The 17,159-nt window shown below is 40.2% G+C and overlaps 2 protein-coding genes, 2 long non-coding RNA genes and 1 pseudogene across 5 annotated transcripts; 3 read left to right on the top strand and 2 right to left on the bottom strand.

The window, feature by feature from the left end:
• The first annotated feature begins 861 nt into the window (after window positions 1-861).
• Window positions 862-4,793, top strand: LOC121795659 (annotated as a pseudogene).
• A 515-nt stretch (window positions 4,794-5,308) lies between these two features.
• LOC121797193 (pentatricopeptide repeat-containing protein At2g30780-like) lies at window positions 5,309-8,012 on the top strand. The gene is made up of 2 exons (XM_042195939.1): window positions 5,309-5,924; window positions 6,566-8,012. The coding sequence occupies exons 1-2, from the start codon at window positions 5,520-5,522 to the stop codon at window positions 7,703-7,705; spliced, it is 1,545 nt and encodes a 514-aa protein (XP_042051873.1). The 5' UTR covers window positions 5,309-5,519; the 3' UTR covers window positions 7,706-8,012.
• A 1,019-nt stretch (window positions 8,013-9,031) lies between these two features.
• LOC121793603 lies at window positions 9,032-11,079 on the bottom strand. 2 transcript variants are annotated; one of them, XR_006049128.1, is made up of 4 exons: window positions 10,941-11,079; window positions 10,791-10,864; window positions 9,719-9,787; window positions 9,032-9,254 (listed from the first exon to the last, which is right to left on the bottom strand). It is a non-coding gene; the product is annotated as an uncharacterized LOC121793603 (long non-coding RNA). The 2 variants fall into 2 exon arrangements; XR_006049127.1 differs by lacking the exon at window positions 10,941-11,079 and having other exon boundaries at window positions 10,791-10,927.
• On the top strand, window positions 9,794-11,216 carry LOC121793602. Its single transcript, XR_006049126.1, has 2 exons — window positions 9,794-10,572; window positions 10,824-11,216. It is a non-coding gene; the product is annotated as an uncharacterized LOC121793602 (long non-coding RNA).
• An 809-nt stretch (window positions 11,217-12,025) lies between these two features.
• Window positions 12,026-14,598, bottom strand: LOC121794455 (gibberellin receptor GID1B-like). Its single transcript, XM_042192623.1, has 2 exons — window positions 14,156-14,598; window positions 12,026-13,577 (listed from the first exon to the last, which is right to left on the bottom strand). The coding sequence occupies exons 1-2, from the start codon at window positions 14,192-14,194 to the stop codon at window positions 12,582-12,584; spliced, it is 1,035 nt and encodes a 344-aa protein (XP_042048557.1). The 5' UTR covers window positions 14,195-14,598; the 3' UTR covers window positions 12,026-12,581.
• Between the last annotated feature and the right edge of the window lie 2,561 nt (window positions 14,599-17,159).

The following is a 17,159-nucleotide window of genomic DNA, read 5'->3' as shown; positions in this document are numbered from 1 at the left end:
GTTGTAATGTTATTTTAATTTTAATGAAGTGTGTTTGTTTTAATTGAATTGGATTGGAAATAAAAATAAAAAATGAAATTGAATGAATAGTAATTTAAGGAACGGTTAAGGAACGGATAAGAAACGGAGGGATGCAGGTTCCGTTCCTTAGTTAAGGAATGGAGTAAAAAAGTACAGTGGGGCCCTCAAATAGTGGTTTAAGGAACGGGATAGGAACGGTATAGGAACAGCGTTGTGGATGGCCTAAGGTTTGATAATTAGGGTTTGTCCTCTCTTTGCCTATAAATACAAGTGTAGTGATCTCATCAAATCACACATTACAGAGAACACATAAACGAGGGAAAGAGAGAAAAACAAATCCTTGGAGTTGCGCCACTACACCAAAGTCCGAGGAAGTTCTCTCCGTCTTCCCCAATCGCTTCCGCTATGGATCATAAAGGTAAGTTTCCGATCTATTATGTTTATGGTTAATAAGTGAAATACATGATGTTCAAAAATCTTGCTTTATTCATATTCAATTACGTATTCTTGAATATATTATGATAAATAATTTCCTACAAAAGCCGTTTGGGATGAAGAAAAAAACACAGAAAGATGCATCAGTTGATTTGCTTCCACACATCTCTGACGATTTTATGTGATTGATATATTTTTGTCGAGTTACGCCATGTCACCTTCATTCCAAACGGCTTTAGCCACTCATTGTTTAAGGAGTTGTTACCAATTGAAAATTCATGCACCCTCAATTCAACTTTACAAGAGTTAAAACGGCATGTCTTTTCCTTAAGTTTATTAGCTTTTACTCATTTGTTTTATGAGAAAACAACTAGCCCACAGGATGGGAACTCCTCATAATATAAAATGGAGGAGCATCACGTGGCATTTCTTGATCAAATTCTGAATATTGCTTTCAATAACCTGCACTGGAGAAAAATGGATTTTTGGTTTGAAAATTACGAGTGGGATTTTCTGCTGTGCATTTTAGCGCAAGCACAGTGCTACTGTTCCTCAAAAACCACTAAAAAAATTACTCCCTCCGTCCCTTAAAATTTGACACTATTTGACCCGTCAAGGGTTTTAAGAAATATAATAGAAAGTGGGTTAAAAAAGTTAGTAACATATGAGTCCTACTTTTATATATTAGTTTTAAAATAAAATGTGAGTGGGAATGGGTTAGTGGAATGTTAGGTCTACTACCAAAAATGATAAAAGTGAAATGTGACAAATTTTCAGGGATGAACAAAAAAGGAAATAAGTGACAAATTTCCAGGGACGGAGGGAGTATATTATTTTATTAGTTTGTGAGGAACAACATGGGCTGTTGTGCTAAAATGCACAGCAGAGGATCCCCACCCGAAAATTGCAAGAGCTTTAATAAACTGAGTTATTCATGTTCTGTTAGATGTAGTCTAGCTAAAAGCTGATATTTGGTGAAACTAGTTAACTAAACAATCCAAATTTGTGTTGAAATGTTTTAAGATGTCCGGTCAATGAAGTTTGACCAATAATAAGTATGAAGAGACATTTAATTTTGGAGAATTAAATGATATAGCATCGATCTACGTTCCGCGTAGATGACCATAGTATATTCACTTTCTTAAATTCGATTCTCGGTGAGTAAGAAATAGTGGATTAAAGTTGGTCACATTGTAGCTTTTGATAAAGTTAGGAGTTGAAAGTGTAGGGAGTAATTACCTAGTGTTAATTATCCCACATAGGAGATGAGACACATCTTTAAATGTGTATTTATTAAGTGACTTATTACACTTAATAATTATCGTGGACTAAGATGGGTGAAAGAGCCCACATGCGCGCACACGCGCGCCGAGCCGAGCTCGAGCCCGAGCCCTTGGACTTGGACTTGTCAATTGGTCTTTGGGTGGTCTTTGGGCTTGTCCCTGGATCCAGACTTAATGTTTTGGGCAGCAGCCTGATCAACTTGACATGTTGCGCCTTGATCAGCAGTTTGATCAACTCGGCCTGCTGCGCCTTGAGCGATGGCTTCAGTAGCCTGATCAACTCGACCTGCTGCGCCTTGAGCGATGGCTTGATCAGCGTCTTGATCAAGTCAAAGTCCACATGTGACGGTTGAACTAGGGCGTGTACAGCGTCTAGATTCAAAGTCGACCACTCCAGCTTTCAAACTCGTAACGGCCGACGGTTACAGACCCGTCATAATGAGCCATGATGACAGCCATCAAGGCTGAGTTGACCCCTGCAGTGGACCAAGCCTATAAATAGGCTAGTCATTCCTTGCATTAGGGATATAGCACAATCAGAACAACATACTCACAAACATCACTCTCTGCATAGTCTTTCTTTCCGAAGCTCTGCCCTCTCCTCCATCCAGTTCGCCGGAGCTCTGTTGATTGCGGTGTTGCTTCACCAGAGACGTAGTCATTTTATCTTTGGGGACGACACGTCAAACCGAGAGCACTACCGGGGCGTATCTCGTCTTGCGGAAAGATGACTCCTCGACTCGGCTAAACGCTTTTATGGTTTTACAGTTTCGATTTCATTGTAATTTTCAATTTTAGTTCTTCCTTCCTTCTTGGGTTGTATTACGCCCGGTATTGTTTATCTCTTGTAATTCCAGCATTATCCCCAACGACCATGGCGATGGTATATCCCTTTTTAATTCTCTTCTATTCTTTAATAAATTTGTCTCTTAAAATTAAAAGCTTTTAGTATTAGAATAGAAATCATTAATTAAATGTCTAATTGTTTGGGAATTTGATCAGGGGGTATTTTTGCTCTATATTCTCTGATATGTCGTCGATACGTAAAATTAAGTGAGTTTAATTCCGAGCCAAGAAGTAGAAGATCGAGATGTGTCGACTTACCAACTGGAATTGCCTAATAAAAGCTTGCAAAGAGCTTCAAAACTTCAAGCAAAGTTAGAGAATAGCAACTTTGCTAAGTATGTTTTGCTGTTTGCTACCATGCTTGGCACTTCCATGGTTATTGGTGATGGAGTTCTCACTCCTTGCATCTCAGGTATGGTTTATCAATTTATAATACTTAGTATTCATTTAATGTTTTTTCTATAGTATTGTCTGCTGTGGGCGGATTAAAAGAGGCCACATCTCATATGACAGAAGGTCTCTCTATCTGTCTCTACTGTTTTGATTTGAAATTGGTATTATAAATTTGTGAAATGGGAAACTTAACAAAGTTGAATTGGATTGGTGGAACAGATAGAATAGTGTGGACATCAGTGGTGATCCTAGTAACACTCTTCATGGTTCAAAGATTCGGAACTGATAAACTTGGATACACTTTCGCTCCCATAATCTTCCTATGGTTCTCCTTCTTCGCTGGAGTTGGCGTCTTCAACTTCATCAAATACGACACTTCTGTCATCAAATCTCTGAACCCCGTTTACATCGTGGATTACTTTATAAGGAACAAGGAGCAGGCTTGGATCTCCCTCGGCGGCACTCTTCTTTCCATTACAGGAACCGTAGCCTTATTTGCAGATGTCGGACATTTCTCTGTCAGACCGATTCGGATAAGCATGTGCTGTCTCACTTACCCCGCCTTAGTCCTAGCTTCCACCGGCCAAGCCTCATTTCATCGCAAGAACAACCACTTGGTTGCTAACACTTTCTACGAATCCATCCCAGGTTCAATATTATATCAAAGCGGACAATATCAAATTAATATAAATCGACTGTCCTTATAACACAAATCCCATCCTAACTTCTATTAGATGATGATGCAGGTAAGATGTACTGGCCGATGTTTGTGGTGGCGGTGGCAGCATCAGTCATCGCTAGCCAAGCTATGATCTCGGCCACCTTCTCCATCATCCAGCAGTCTCTCTCTCTCGGATGCTTCCCCCGTGTCAAAATCGTCCACACCTCCAACAAATACCCCGGCCAAGTCTACATCCCCGAAGTCAATTATCTTCTCATGTTCGCTTGCATTTGTGTCACCCTCGGATTCCGGACTACTGCCAAGATCGGCAATGCCTATGGTCTGTCTGAGTCATATTCCTTTTTGGACTGTCCCATTAGCAATTGACTCAATCTGTCTTATTTTATTCGCTTTCTTACTAGGAATCACAGTGGTGTTGGTGATGGCGCTGACATCGACGTTCCTCGTGTTGGTGATGATCATGATTTGGAAGACCAACATAGTCTTCATAATCCTCTACATTCTGATAATCGGATCGGTGGAGCTGCTCTACATGAGCTCGGTCCTCTACAAGTTCGACCAAGGCGGCTACCTCCCCCTCGCATTCGCCATGATTCATGTGCACATGGAACTACGTCTACACTTCGAACTCGATCACAAGATTTCACCAGAATCCGTGAGGGAGATCGTTGGAGAGGAGCTCCCCGCGTCTCCCTGGGCTAGCAGTGTTCTACTCGGAGCTGGTCCAAGGCATCCCGCCCATATTCAAGCACTACGTGGGCAACGTCCCGGCCCTGCACTCGTTCCTCGTGTTCGTGTCGTTCAAATCCCTGCCGAGTGCCGGAGGAGGAGAGGTTCCTGTTCCAGAGGGTGCAGCCGAAGGAGCTTCAGGTGTTCAGATGCGTGGTGCGGTATGGTTACAAGGATGTGAGGAATGAGGGGGTGCCGTTCGAGTGGCTGTTGGGGATTTGGACAGGACGTGGCGGAGCGGGGTGGTGCACATGGTGGGGGAGCATGAGGTGGCGGCGCTTTGGAAGAGGGTGGTGATAGACTATGGGTACAACTTCTTGAAGAAGAACTTGAGGCAGAGCAATAGGGTGTTTGCTATTCCTCACAAGAGAATGCTTAAAGTTGGGATGACATACCATCTTTAGATAGATCGAGGAGTAATAATAAAGATTTGCTTTTTTTTCAAATATTATTCCTACTATCTTAAACTATTGTCTCATGTATAAGTCTTAAACAAGATATGCACGTAGTGTTGATGAATTATGGCTTGTATTATCCTCCGTGACATCAATATATTGATAAGGTTTCTGAATTTTACTACTCCCTCCTTTCTACTTTAATTGAATGATTTAGTATTTGACATGAGATTTTATATAGTGTTAATGTATCATTTAGAATGAGACATCTAAAAAAAATGTCACTTAGAATTATACGAAAGGTGTACATTAGAGCAGTTGCTCTTAATTCTCAGTTTTCATACCCAATCCGTAATTTTGGATATTGAATACCTAAAAATCTACAGGTTTCGGGTCTAGAAGTACGATAGCTGAATTTGCAGCCATAGATATTATAATGTCACAACTATATTATTTTCTCTAATTAATACTCCAGGTAATAACAAAGAAAATTAAAAATTGACCCAAAAATATAAGGTTTTGTGGCCAATCCAAAAACTGATTTTGCTGCCCGAAATCAATTTTGTTGTACTCTCTTCATTTTTGTCACAACGTGAATGAATCTGAATCTCGCCAATGATCTGGATTTCCCCCAAACCCCATCAAAAACCCTAACCCCATCAAAAACCCTAACATCCCGAGAGGGAAGCCGGATGAAAAATGCGTAAATTTCCTTCCTTTATCAGCTAATCTCCAATGAAACGAGCATTCAAACTTGCCGAATTTCGGAAATGCTTGACTACACCTCGTTTCTTTCTCTACCACCATGAGAGAATCACTAAACCCTCTGCCCTAATTCGTTTTATTTGTCAAAATACAACTCAAACGCCTTCAAGTGATGGGAAAGAAACGGATTTTGGGTTATTAGCGTCTTTGTTCCAAGACAAATTAATTTGTAAGCGTGCGGAGGTGAATTGGAAAAATGACTTAAAAGAGACGGTTGCCGGATTGAGGGATGAGATTTTAGCCCAGAAAGATGTGGAGAAAATCGAGAAGATTCTAGAAGAAAAGGGTGTCGCCCTCTTTCGGAGGTACGCCGATGGGTCGGCGATCCTTGAGCTCTTGAACAAGCTAGACAGAGTTCCATCTGTGGCTATGCAGGTGGGTTTTTGTATTAACTCTTTTTTGTTGATGCTTCATATTTCGCGCATGAATTTAACCTAGATGCGGGATTCATAATTTGGTAGATTGATGGGTATAATGTAGTTCATGAATTGTTGTTTTTGCACGAATGCAAATAAGATGCTGTTCAATTAGCACATGAATGCACTATGTGTTTGTTTATCCTTGAAAATGTTGAAATGAAACACATTGAGCAGTTTAGGTCTACTGCAATCCTGAGATTTCCAAACTAATGATTCTAGTTCGACTCGTTCATTCACATTCTAATGGAATTCTATGTAGAAGATGTGTTCAATAGAGAGGTAGGTAGCATACCCCATTTTTATTTTTTCTATTTTTATACTGCTTTAGTTGATACTAATAAAAAAGGTATTATAGATGGAGAACAAGGTGTTAGGACTCTCGTGGAAACCACAGAACCCCAGCTTTGTAGTATTATACATGATGAATCTAAGAAATCATGTTTCACATTCTTTACGTTGCAGTTTAGTTTGGTGAATTAGTTATATATCACAATTTCCGTGTAATTTTATTTACCACTGATATAATTAGGTGAAATGTATGTGTTGCTTTGTCAACTGTTGTTTACACAGCTAGATTAATCAGTTGAATCTATGCAGGTTCTCGAGTGGAGGAGGAAGCAACTTGATTATGCTTCTCCTATGACAATTGAGGAGTACTCAAAAGGTGTCATCATAGCTGGTAGAATGTACAATGTTGATGTTGCAGTTGAACTTTTTAAAGAGGCCTGCAGTAAACAACTGAAGGGAACATCTTTATATAATGCTCTCATGAGTGCTTATGTGGGATCTGGTCAGTATGTGAAGTGCTGGTCGGTGTATCGTGAATTGAAGAGGGATTCTACCTGTTATCCGTCGATCATTACTTACAACTTACTCATTTCGGTATTTGGCCGTCTGATGCTTGTCGACAAAATGGAAGCAACTTTTAGGCGGTTAAATGATTTAAACATCTACCCAACTGTCCAAACGTACAAGGTGTTAATTTCTGGTTATATTACTGCGTGGATGTGGGATGAGATGGAAAAGACTTACTTGGCTATGAAAGATCAGTTTGTCACACCTAACTTAGATATCTATCTGCTTATGCTTCGAGGGTATGCACTCGCTGGTAAGCTGGAAAAGATGGAGGAAATATATAAGATGGTGGGGGGTCATGTTGATGCTAACAAAATACAGTTGATTAGAATCATGATTCATGCTTACAGTAGGAGCTCCAACTCTGATAAAGTTCAGAGGGTGGAGGCACTTCTCAGCAAAATTCCTGAAAGTGACTATCGTCCGTGGATGAATGTGCTATTGATTTGCTTATACGCAAAGGAGGACTTATTGGAGCAGATGGAAAAATCAATAAACGAGGCATTTGAGCATAAAATCCATGTTGTAGCAGCGGGTGTGATGAGATGCATCATTTCGAGTTACTTCAGGCACAATGCAGTGGACAAACTGGATGAATTTGTGCGGCGTGCTGAGATTGCAGGCTGGAAGCTCTGTAGGTCTCTCTACCACTGCAAAATGGTAATGTACGCTTCGGAGATGCGCCTTTCTGAGATGGAGAGGGTTCTTACTGAAATGGCTAAAGTAAATATATACTTGTCGAAGAAAACGTTATGGATACTATATCATGCATATGAAAGATGGGGTGAGCGAAGAAAGCTCGAGCAGATTATCGGAGTAATGTGTAAAAACGGATACGAAATACATGGTGGTCCATCAGTTTTACTGGATTATGTCGAATAGATCAAAGTACATTAAGAATTCCTGAGCAAGCATGTCCTAATGCCAGAGCGCTATCCAAGATGAAGTAAGAATTTCATCAGTTTTCTGTAGTTTCTATTATCTTTGTATTGACCTCCTAAAGATATGGTTGTTAAATGCATGCTCTAAAAACATGTGGATTACATTGAGGTCTAAATAATACTCCTAGTTAATAGCTTCTTGACTTGTCTTCTTTGTAATATGGAAGTAGTAATGTATTGAGATTTTGCTATGCTTTGTTTTCCCATTATTGTAAAGATTGAATTGAATTGCCAAAAAATTTATGCTCCATTCGATACCATCGAATTGGACCTGCAGAATTGGAATCGGAGTCTTCAATTCCAAATCCAATGTTTGGAACCGCAAAATATTTGGATTAGGAGTTAAAATTACAATTCCAATTCCAATTCTATCCCCAATTCCACAATTTGAATTCTAGAAAATTCATATTCCAAATAGCTATGAATTTAGACACTTTCACACATTATACGCACAACATACATTGCACAAACACTACACACTATACACACCACACACAATGCACGCAGTATACACACACTGGTGACACTGCACATACTAACACAGACACTGCACACATTACAATACACACACAATGCACATACGCGGGCACACACTCACTATATAATTTCATCAAATTCAATTTCATATCAATTACATCATTGCCGCATAAAAAATTTGGAATTGAATTTGTCTAATTTCGTGTATGGAACGGACCCAATTATTATCCAAGATGGAAATCGACCTTGTTTTCTTGTGTGGTTCGCCTCTTTTGTGCCTCTGCACATTACACACGATAACTAAGTGATAACTTTTGTCACCAATGTAAATTAGTTCACTTTATTTTTCTCTATAAGTGGCGTGTTGAAATTATGATCAAAAGAAGCCAGATAACGACATTGTGAGATGCTGCCAGACAAAACTACCAATCGTTTATTTATTTATTTTTTCACTTTGTTTACCATATAGTTATAAAAATACAATCAACAAAGCTATCCCAACCACTAAGTTGAATGAATGTTTTTCTCCTTTTCTTTTGTGAGGTGGTCAATCGTATAATATAAAGCCTAGTTATGGTTGAGATTTCATAAGATTAATGAAACATTATCTTGAGCTAAAAAACAACTTTGTTGTGTCCATAGTTTTGGTACAAAAAGGAATGCATCAATTAACACTTTGTAGTTGTCACGCCCGCATTTTCTAAGGATAGAAAACACGGTTGATCGCGACTAGGGGAGGATTAAAGAAGCGGGAAAGAAGGGGAAAACAACACAAATCGACCATAGCTCGAAACAAATGGGAATAGCTCGAATAAAATCAGAGTGTCTCAACGATCAACAACTCAAGGGATTATACCTCAACAAATCATACTCAAAAAAACCAACATTCAGCGGAAGCATTCGAGAGAAGAATAATATTATGTATGAAGACATAATATATTCGGAACATTTAAAAGTAAACACAAATCTTCACCAGCTCTGCTCAACACTCACCGCGCTCGTCACCGCTCAACCTGCACATTTTTAAAAAGAAATGCAGGGCTGAGTACTTGATGCACTCAGTGGACTCATGCCGAAAACATTTTCAATAAAAATATTTATCATGCCATTAACGAGTGACCTCGGGGTTTTAACTTTGAAAGGGCCCGAGTCACTAAAACATTTCACCAACATCATCATCATCAACCTCAACATCATCAACATCACCATACCATATCTGAACATACATGACGAGGAATGTGGCCACATTCCAAGCCACTAGACCGGCCAACTCAAAGAGATAGCGCACGATCTACGGGGTGTACACTAGCCTGAGTAGGGACTCGCTCCCTAGTCAGACCCGAATTCGATTAACCATACATGGCAAAAGCCACTTCAGATAGGTCCCATAACAACACAAAAAAATATGGCATGACAAACATATTTCGCAAAAATAAATATACTTAGGACATAGTCCTTATTTAAAAAGAAAGCCCACCTCGTTCGCTTAAAGGTGTCGCACTTGAGTATTTCCTCTTTCCGGATTAGAGTCTCACGGAACAATTCCCTTTAGATAAATAAAATAATAACACAACAATCAGTGCAAGAAAACTACTAATTAGAATGCATGCACCCTCATTAAAGTCTTTTATCTCGTTTTTCGGTTTTCGCATATTTTTTTATTATTCGGCTGCCGCTCAAGTTCCTCTGTTGGCTCCTCGTATTTCCACCATGATGTCGGAATAAATTTCCAAAAAACTATACAAGCGCATAACTAAATTATCACAACTATTTCCATTCGCAATTATATTTATTTCGTACTTCGAATTAATCCGAGAATTTAATTAATTAAAAACTCTCAATTAACATTAGCCCTCAACCATATTTATTTAGAAGAAGGCCCAAAGTCTCCAATTTAATTAGCCCAAACTTTAATTAAAAGAAAAGAAAAAGGAAGGCCCAAAACATACACTCTTTCTCCACCATCGAGCACTACCTCACTCTCATTTCTCTTCTTCACCAATTTTCCCCAAATTGAGAGATACCCAAATCGCAAACCCTCAATTCCGTCGCCATCCTCAACTCGCCGGAGATGGTGACTGCCGCTGCCACCGTCGGGTCCTCTGCACCTCGATTTCCATCTCCAGAATCAGCCACCGTCGTCGTCTCCTCCGCGGAAAAACGCCGACGCAGCGAGGGGGGGTCGGGCAGCCGTTGCTCAGCCGCTGCCGCTGAAATTCCGCCGTCGCCGCCGTGGTTAATAATCCGCTGCTCTTACAGCAGCCCCGAGACACTCCGATTCGACCCGAAATCAACCCGAACATCCCCGCACAACCCCTAACCAGCCCCGATGTAAGTTTCTACTTGGTTTCATGAGTTAAAGTCTGGTTCTTGAACTCAGTTTGCTTCGATTAAAACGATTAAAGATTGATTCCAGATTGTTCATTTATTACCGAGTTCAGCGTGGGAGTGTTAAATTGTTAAATGCTTGAATTATGCGATTAGTTCGGATGATGGTATGTTTATGCATGAATTGATGATTGAAGCTTGAAATTGGGAAATGATTTTACCTCGTTAACCCGATATTGGTTGTGAAATTGTAGGACCGAGAGGAGTAGCCCACTGGATTTTGCAGATTCAGTTTCTGTCACAAATTTGCATAATGTTTGGTTTCCGAAAGAAGTGCGAAATTATGCTATGAACGGAGGAATACAGATTACCTGTAATTCAATTGATTGAGCTCTCGGTTTCTTGAATTGAAGTTGAGAAGAATGTGTTTTGTTTTTCTGGCTGCAGAGAATGATTAGAAGACAGAAGAATAAACTGATGAGAAGTAAATAATATAGTGGGAGGGTGGTTAAAGATATGTGAGAGATTTAGGGGGTGAGGGGGGAACGGTTTTTTTTCAACGTGGAGAAGGAGTGGAATTCGACTTTCTTTTTTTTAATTAATTTGGATTTGTTTGGTATTTATTTACAGATCACGGAGAAGGAAAATCCCTGCAAAATCTTTATTTGATTTTTTTTATTCTCTCTTTTTTTTCTTTTTTTTTCGGGTTGTTACAGTAGTGAAGACTGAAAATCATGAATGAGATGGACCAGTAGATAAGGAAATAGCATAGTACTATTATCTTCTCAAATGATGACAATATGAAGGTTTATTAAATTTCCTTAGATGAGGTACATGATTAGATTTAGGAGAAAGCATAATGCATAGAATCGTAAGATACTTATGTTGTTGAATTCCTTCTTAATAAGTTTAAAATGAAAAAAAAATGAGACTTTTAGCTGCAGACATACCAAATTAACAAAATATAACATTATATCGAGGATACGAGGATGAGGGGAATATTATTGCTTTGCCTTTGATGGCATCTCATTTAATATTTGTGTTATCTATGGTTTTCGTGATTAGAAGGATTTCACGACATTTTTAGTTTTGTGATAGTTGAATCCTATTGCATAAAAAGTCATTTTTAGATCGTTTTAATTCATACAAGAAGGATCAAATAGTATGTCTTTCAAAATTAACTAAAGCCTTGCATGATCTTGATAGGCCATGAAAAAATACTAAAAGCAACTGTGGGAGGGAAAACAAGAGAAGGAAAATGCTTCTAGTTCAAAATTCCATCTTTTGGATGTACAAGGAATTGCATTGTCTCTGCATAGCCGTAAACAGTCCAAAAACTACAGTCAGCATTCACTAAATTTGGGTGTACAAGATTTTGTGTGATGAGTAAAAGAGTCTGCACAATAAAATAATGAAATTTTCAAGAAATATCCATCTCTCGCCATGAAAAAAACCATCACAATCAAATTAGTAGTATAATATTACCATAAAAGAGAAGTTTAGACTGTTACATATAAACACAAAATTTCTATATATTTCTAGAGCACAAGTGGAAAATACAGATACAGCAGCAGCATGGATTACTCCCAACCCATGTACTTAATTAGCTTTTAACCGAGCCAGTTGGCCGGCTGACCCCGGCAAGCATCTCTGGCCAGTAACCCTAATACCTCCTCTGTCCACCATCGGCCATTACAAGCACCCACCGTGAACAAGTGAGTTTCCGATGTGGAACACCCTCTTCAACCAAGGAGATGAGAGCAATGAGCATCAATGCAAGGAGATAAACCGGCACCAACAAGGTGCAGATCATCACCATATCATCACCACAAAATCACAAGTTATCAGCAACTGGAAAAAGAGTAGTTTCTACACAATCATACTACTACACACCATAATTGCTAAACGAGGCCGGGATAGACCACGAAACCCGAGACCCTGAGTAAGAAACGAAAAAGAGTCAAGCTTCTGTCATGTATGGCTGCCTGTGATGGGGAGTTATGTATAAACAGTTAGGATTGGATGAAGCTCTTCATCTCATCCATTAAGGACTCGAAATGCTCGTTGTTTGGCAAGAAGTAGAACCCGATTGTGGCCTTTTCAAGGTAGAGAAGCTTCACCTCATGACCATATTTTTTGAGCCCTTCAACATAACCTATTTGCCAATCTTGAACAAGATCCAATCCAGCCACAACAACCAGACTCTTTGGAAAGTTTATACCTTCAAGGGTTTGACTTCTAGGGCCGAACACATTGCAGGCGGGATGGTCCCTATCTTCGCCTTCTGGTAGATAGGCTCTCCAATACCAATCTCTGTCTTGAATCCTCACAAAGTATTTCCCATCCAACTGTTTCTCAGATTCGGTCCTCTCCTCCCCTCCAAACAAGGGATGGAGAAGAATGTTTCCCAATACCTCCACGTTCTCGTTTGCAGCTCTCACTGCAACATGATGAGCGATATTGCCACCAGAACTATCTCCAGCTAGATATATATGAACTTTGAGATCATTCTCCTTCCCACTACGAAGCCACGCTCTCGAGTTAACCCATTTAAGAGCCGTCCATCCATCATCATAAGCACAGGGATACCGGTGCTCAGGTGATCTCCGGTAGTTCACAGATACCACTGCAGCCTTGCAGGTTTGCACAAGGCGGCGGCAGAATATGTCATAGATAGCACTGTTGGCCAATGAATGGACAAAGCTCCCACCATGGAAAAATACGATTACAGGTACAACTTCAGAGGCACTCAAGGGCTTCTCCACTTCTGCAATCCCCAACTGAGGCTCGTTGTCACGGGCAGGGAGATAAACACGGTTGAGCAGGCCAGTAGGACGATCCAGAGTGTCGAATGAGTACACCCCATCAACAGGGACAGCATTTGCAGTCACTTTCCGGTCAAGAAACTCGTTCAAATCACGGTTGAACGTGCCATCGGGCCGCCTGAGCATGTTATATGCAAGTTTGAAGTTGGATATGAGGATCCATGTATGCAGGGGAACCACTCTCTGAAAAAATAGCACCAAAGTTTTAATTTTCAGTTCACTAGAAATCTCCTTTATCCATTACTGACTCAAGTCAAGCTGAGGCTTCGGATTGATAATTGATCAAAAATACACAAACATTCCCAAGTGATTATCATCAACAGATTCAACCAATCAACCATAAAGGAAAATGCTGAAAAGAAGAGGGGAATTTCAAGCATATATATCCATAAAAAGAAATGAAATGAAAAGTCGAGAAACAACCTAAATTAACCCAAACAGCACAATCATGATATCGGCCTAGGTAAGTCAGTAGTCAAAGCAAAACAAACAACAAAGGCGAGAATCAAGGGTAAAGAGAAGGGGGAAATCGTGGATAAAAGATCAAGATTCAATATTCCAACCTCAAATCTCACTTTTTATCCGCAAAATAAACTTTTCCACGAAAAACAATAGGAAACCCCAATTTCAACCACAAAATTCACAGATTCACGGATAAAACCACGAGTCCACAAACCGCAGGATACCCTAATTTGAAACCAGAAATCCGATACTGGAAAAACATAAAATTATGTTCAAAACAAGCAAACACGTCTGGTTACCTTCGATTCACTGACATTTACTTCATTACTACCCGCCATAATTCAACGCCGGAGACTCAATATTTGGCAGCTCCACACAATGATCTCTCTAGAAAAATTTGTATTTCTGTTTTCACCCAAAAAATTGTCCTCTCCCTTTTAGCGGATGACAGAAAACACAGTTTTCTATTTCTTTCGGGATTCTGATTTAGAACAATTAGAGAGAGAATCGCAAAATATTGCAGTTCAGAGTTCAGAGTTCAGTTATCTAACTCAACAGAAGTGGAAAAGATCAAGAAAGAGAGGAGAGAGAAGGGGAAATAAAAATAATAATAATAATAATAATAATAATAATAATCTCAGTGTATATAATACTAAAATGGTATGAAGGTGGCGCGTGGAGTTACATGGAGTAGTAGATAAGAGAGAGAAATGGTAGAGAGAGAGTCAAAGGGAATAGAACGACGAAGGAGACGACAAATTGAGAAATGGGTTGGGGGAAGGTGGCGCAAAATTAAACTGTTTAGGTAGGGCCCGCCAAAAGTTGTGGTCATTTTTCATTTTCCATTTTCACAATTCTCACATTAGAGCATTTGCAGTTGTTCTCGCTGGCACAGACGGCGTCCGTGCCGCTAGCACGGCGGTGCTCGATGCATCGAGCGCGTCAGTGACGCTGAGCAGACTACGTGGCGCGTTTCTATTGGCCAACGGATTATCAATTGAAAATTTATTTTTTTTAAAAAATAAAAATAAGACCCAAAAATTTTAAAAAAATATATTTTCAGATTTCCAAAAAATAAGACCGCTTTATTACTGTTTTTCTGAAATATTTTTGATTTTTTTATAATTTTTTTATTCCCAAAATCATCTATAAATACACACATTCATCATCTATTTTTTTACATCAAATCATCTCCAATTATCTCTCATTCATATTTTTTCATACAACTCATCTACATCTTCCTCTCTCGCTCAAACCCTCTCAAATGGATTTCACCGATATCATGGCGGAAGCGGAGCGCGAAGAACAAGAATACTATGAACAATATCGTGCCGCCTATAAAACCTATGTCGCCGCCACTACCCCCGCCTCTCCTCCTCGACCAACTAGATCAATTCGCCGCTACACCCCTCGTGACCGGGAGGGAGCCAACGAAAGGCTCATTGCCGACTATTTTTCCGACCAGCCGCGGTTTCCGGAAGATTGCTTTCGGCGCCGTTTTCGCATTTCAAAACAGTTATTTATGTGTATTGTTAACACATTGACCGCCCGTATTGAATACTTTCAATCAAGTAGAGACGCAACCGGTCGGCAAAGTCTCTCGGCGTTGCAGAAGTGTACTTGTGCCATCCGACAACTTGCTATTGGGCAAACAGCTGACCTCTTCGACGAGTATTTGTATGTCGGTGAGTCAACTGGAATCCTATGCCTTCAAAATTTTTGCGACGGCGTTCGTTCTGCTTTCGGTGAGGAATTCATTCGGGCACCCACCACCGATGATTGTCAACGGTTACTTCGTCTTCACGAAAACAGTCTACGGTTTTCCCGGTATGCTTGGCAGCATTGACTGCATGCATTGGAAGTGGAAGAATTGTCTGACTGCTTGGAGGGGGCAACACTTAAGCGGCCACGAGTAGTGGGTTTTTTAATTTTATGAATTTAATTATGTAATTTTTAAATTTTAGGATTTTAATTATGTAATTTTTTATTTTTTTTGTAATTTGTAATAGTATTCCGGTTATTTTTAATGCATTTTAATATTGTGGAAATATTTTTATTTAAATTGAATAATAGAATGGTGGGACCCTTGAGCATGTCCTTGCAGAAGAGTATGGACGTGGGTGTTGTGCTCTTGCCTAAGAGCATGGAGTAAAATAGTAATAAAAGTGGGTTCGGGCCCACTAGGTTTTATGGGCGTTAGAGCATCCGCAGCGGTGGCGGTTGGCGCCACCGCCGTCCGTGCCAGCGGCAAGGCGAAGGACCGCCACCGCTGCAACCGCGCCGCTGGCACGGCGCTGCTCGATGTATCGAGCACGTCCGTGCCAGCGGACGCACACGTGGCGGTCTCCCATTCGCCAACGGCATAGCCGTTGGTTTCAAACATTTTTTTATTTTTTATTTTTAAAAAATCGGATTTTTATTAAAAAAATCGATAAAAAATAAAAAAAAAAATTTCACTTCCCCAAAAAATTATATCCGTTTATAACCGTTTTTCCCCACATTTTAATTTTTTTTTATTTTTTTTACCCCAAAAATACACACTTTCATCTATAAATACCCCCAATTTCACTCCAAAAAATTCACACTTTCACTACACAATTCTCATCATCAATCTCTCATATCCATTTTCATCCAGGAGTCCCGGAATGCCGGGAGCGGCCGAAGCGAGGTCGACATCATCACCGCCTCGCTGAGCACCTACCAATCCATGAACGGTAAGTCGTTCAAATATCTTAACGTTTGGCAGGAGACGCGGACGCACCCGAAGTATAAGGGAGGCATAACATCCTCCTCTAGCGGCTCCTCCAAACGCTCACGGTCGGCATCCCTATCCGACGCCGGCGAAGAAGTGGCTAGCCAACTCGCCGAAGCTAACTTGGGTAGCCCCGATGCCCAACCAAGCGGTTCCCGACGCCGACCGCAAGGTAGGAAGAAGGCGGCGGCCGAACGACGTCGCGCCGCGACTCCATGTGCCCCTGCTCCCGAACCCGCACCCTATGTTCCACCTCCACCCCCGAACAACTCGTTGTGGGCCCTTTTGGCCCAACTCAATATGGCCGATAGGTCAACTATGACCCCCACGCAACTTCAAACGCACGAGTCCATGATATTGGGTCTCCAAAAACAATTGGGGTTGGTGCCGCCGGATGCGTAGTCTTCCTCGGGTTATATTAGCCAATAATTATGTAATTTTTAATTTTTAGGAGTTTAATTATGTAATTTTTAATTTTTAGTATTTTAATTATGTAATTTTTAATTTTTAGGATTTTAATTATGTCTTTTTTTTTTATTTGTAATTTGTTA

The sequence above is a fragment of the Salvia splendens genome, chromosome 3 (assembly GCF_004379255.2).
Source record: "Salvia splendens isolate huo1 chromosome 3, SspV2, whole genome shotgun sequence".
NCBI lineage: Eukaryota > Viridiplantae > Streptophyta > Magnoliopsida > Lamiales > Lamiaceae > Salvia > Salvia splendens.
Note: the sequence above shows the minus strand (reverse complement) of the source record. Positions and strands in the feature narration are given on the sequence as shown.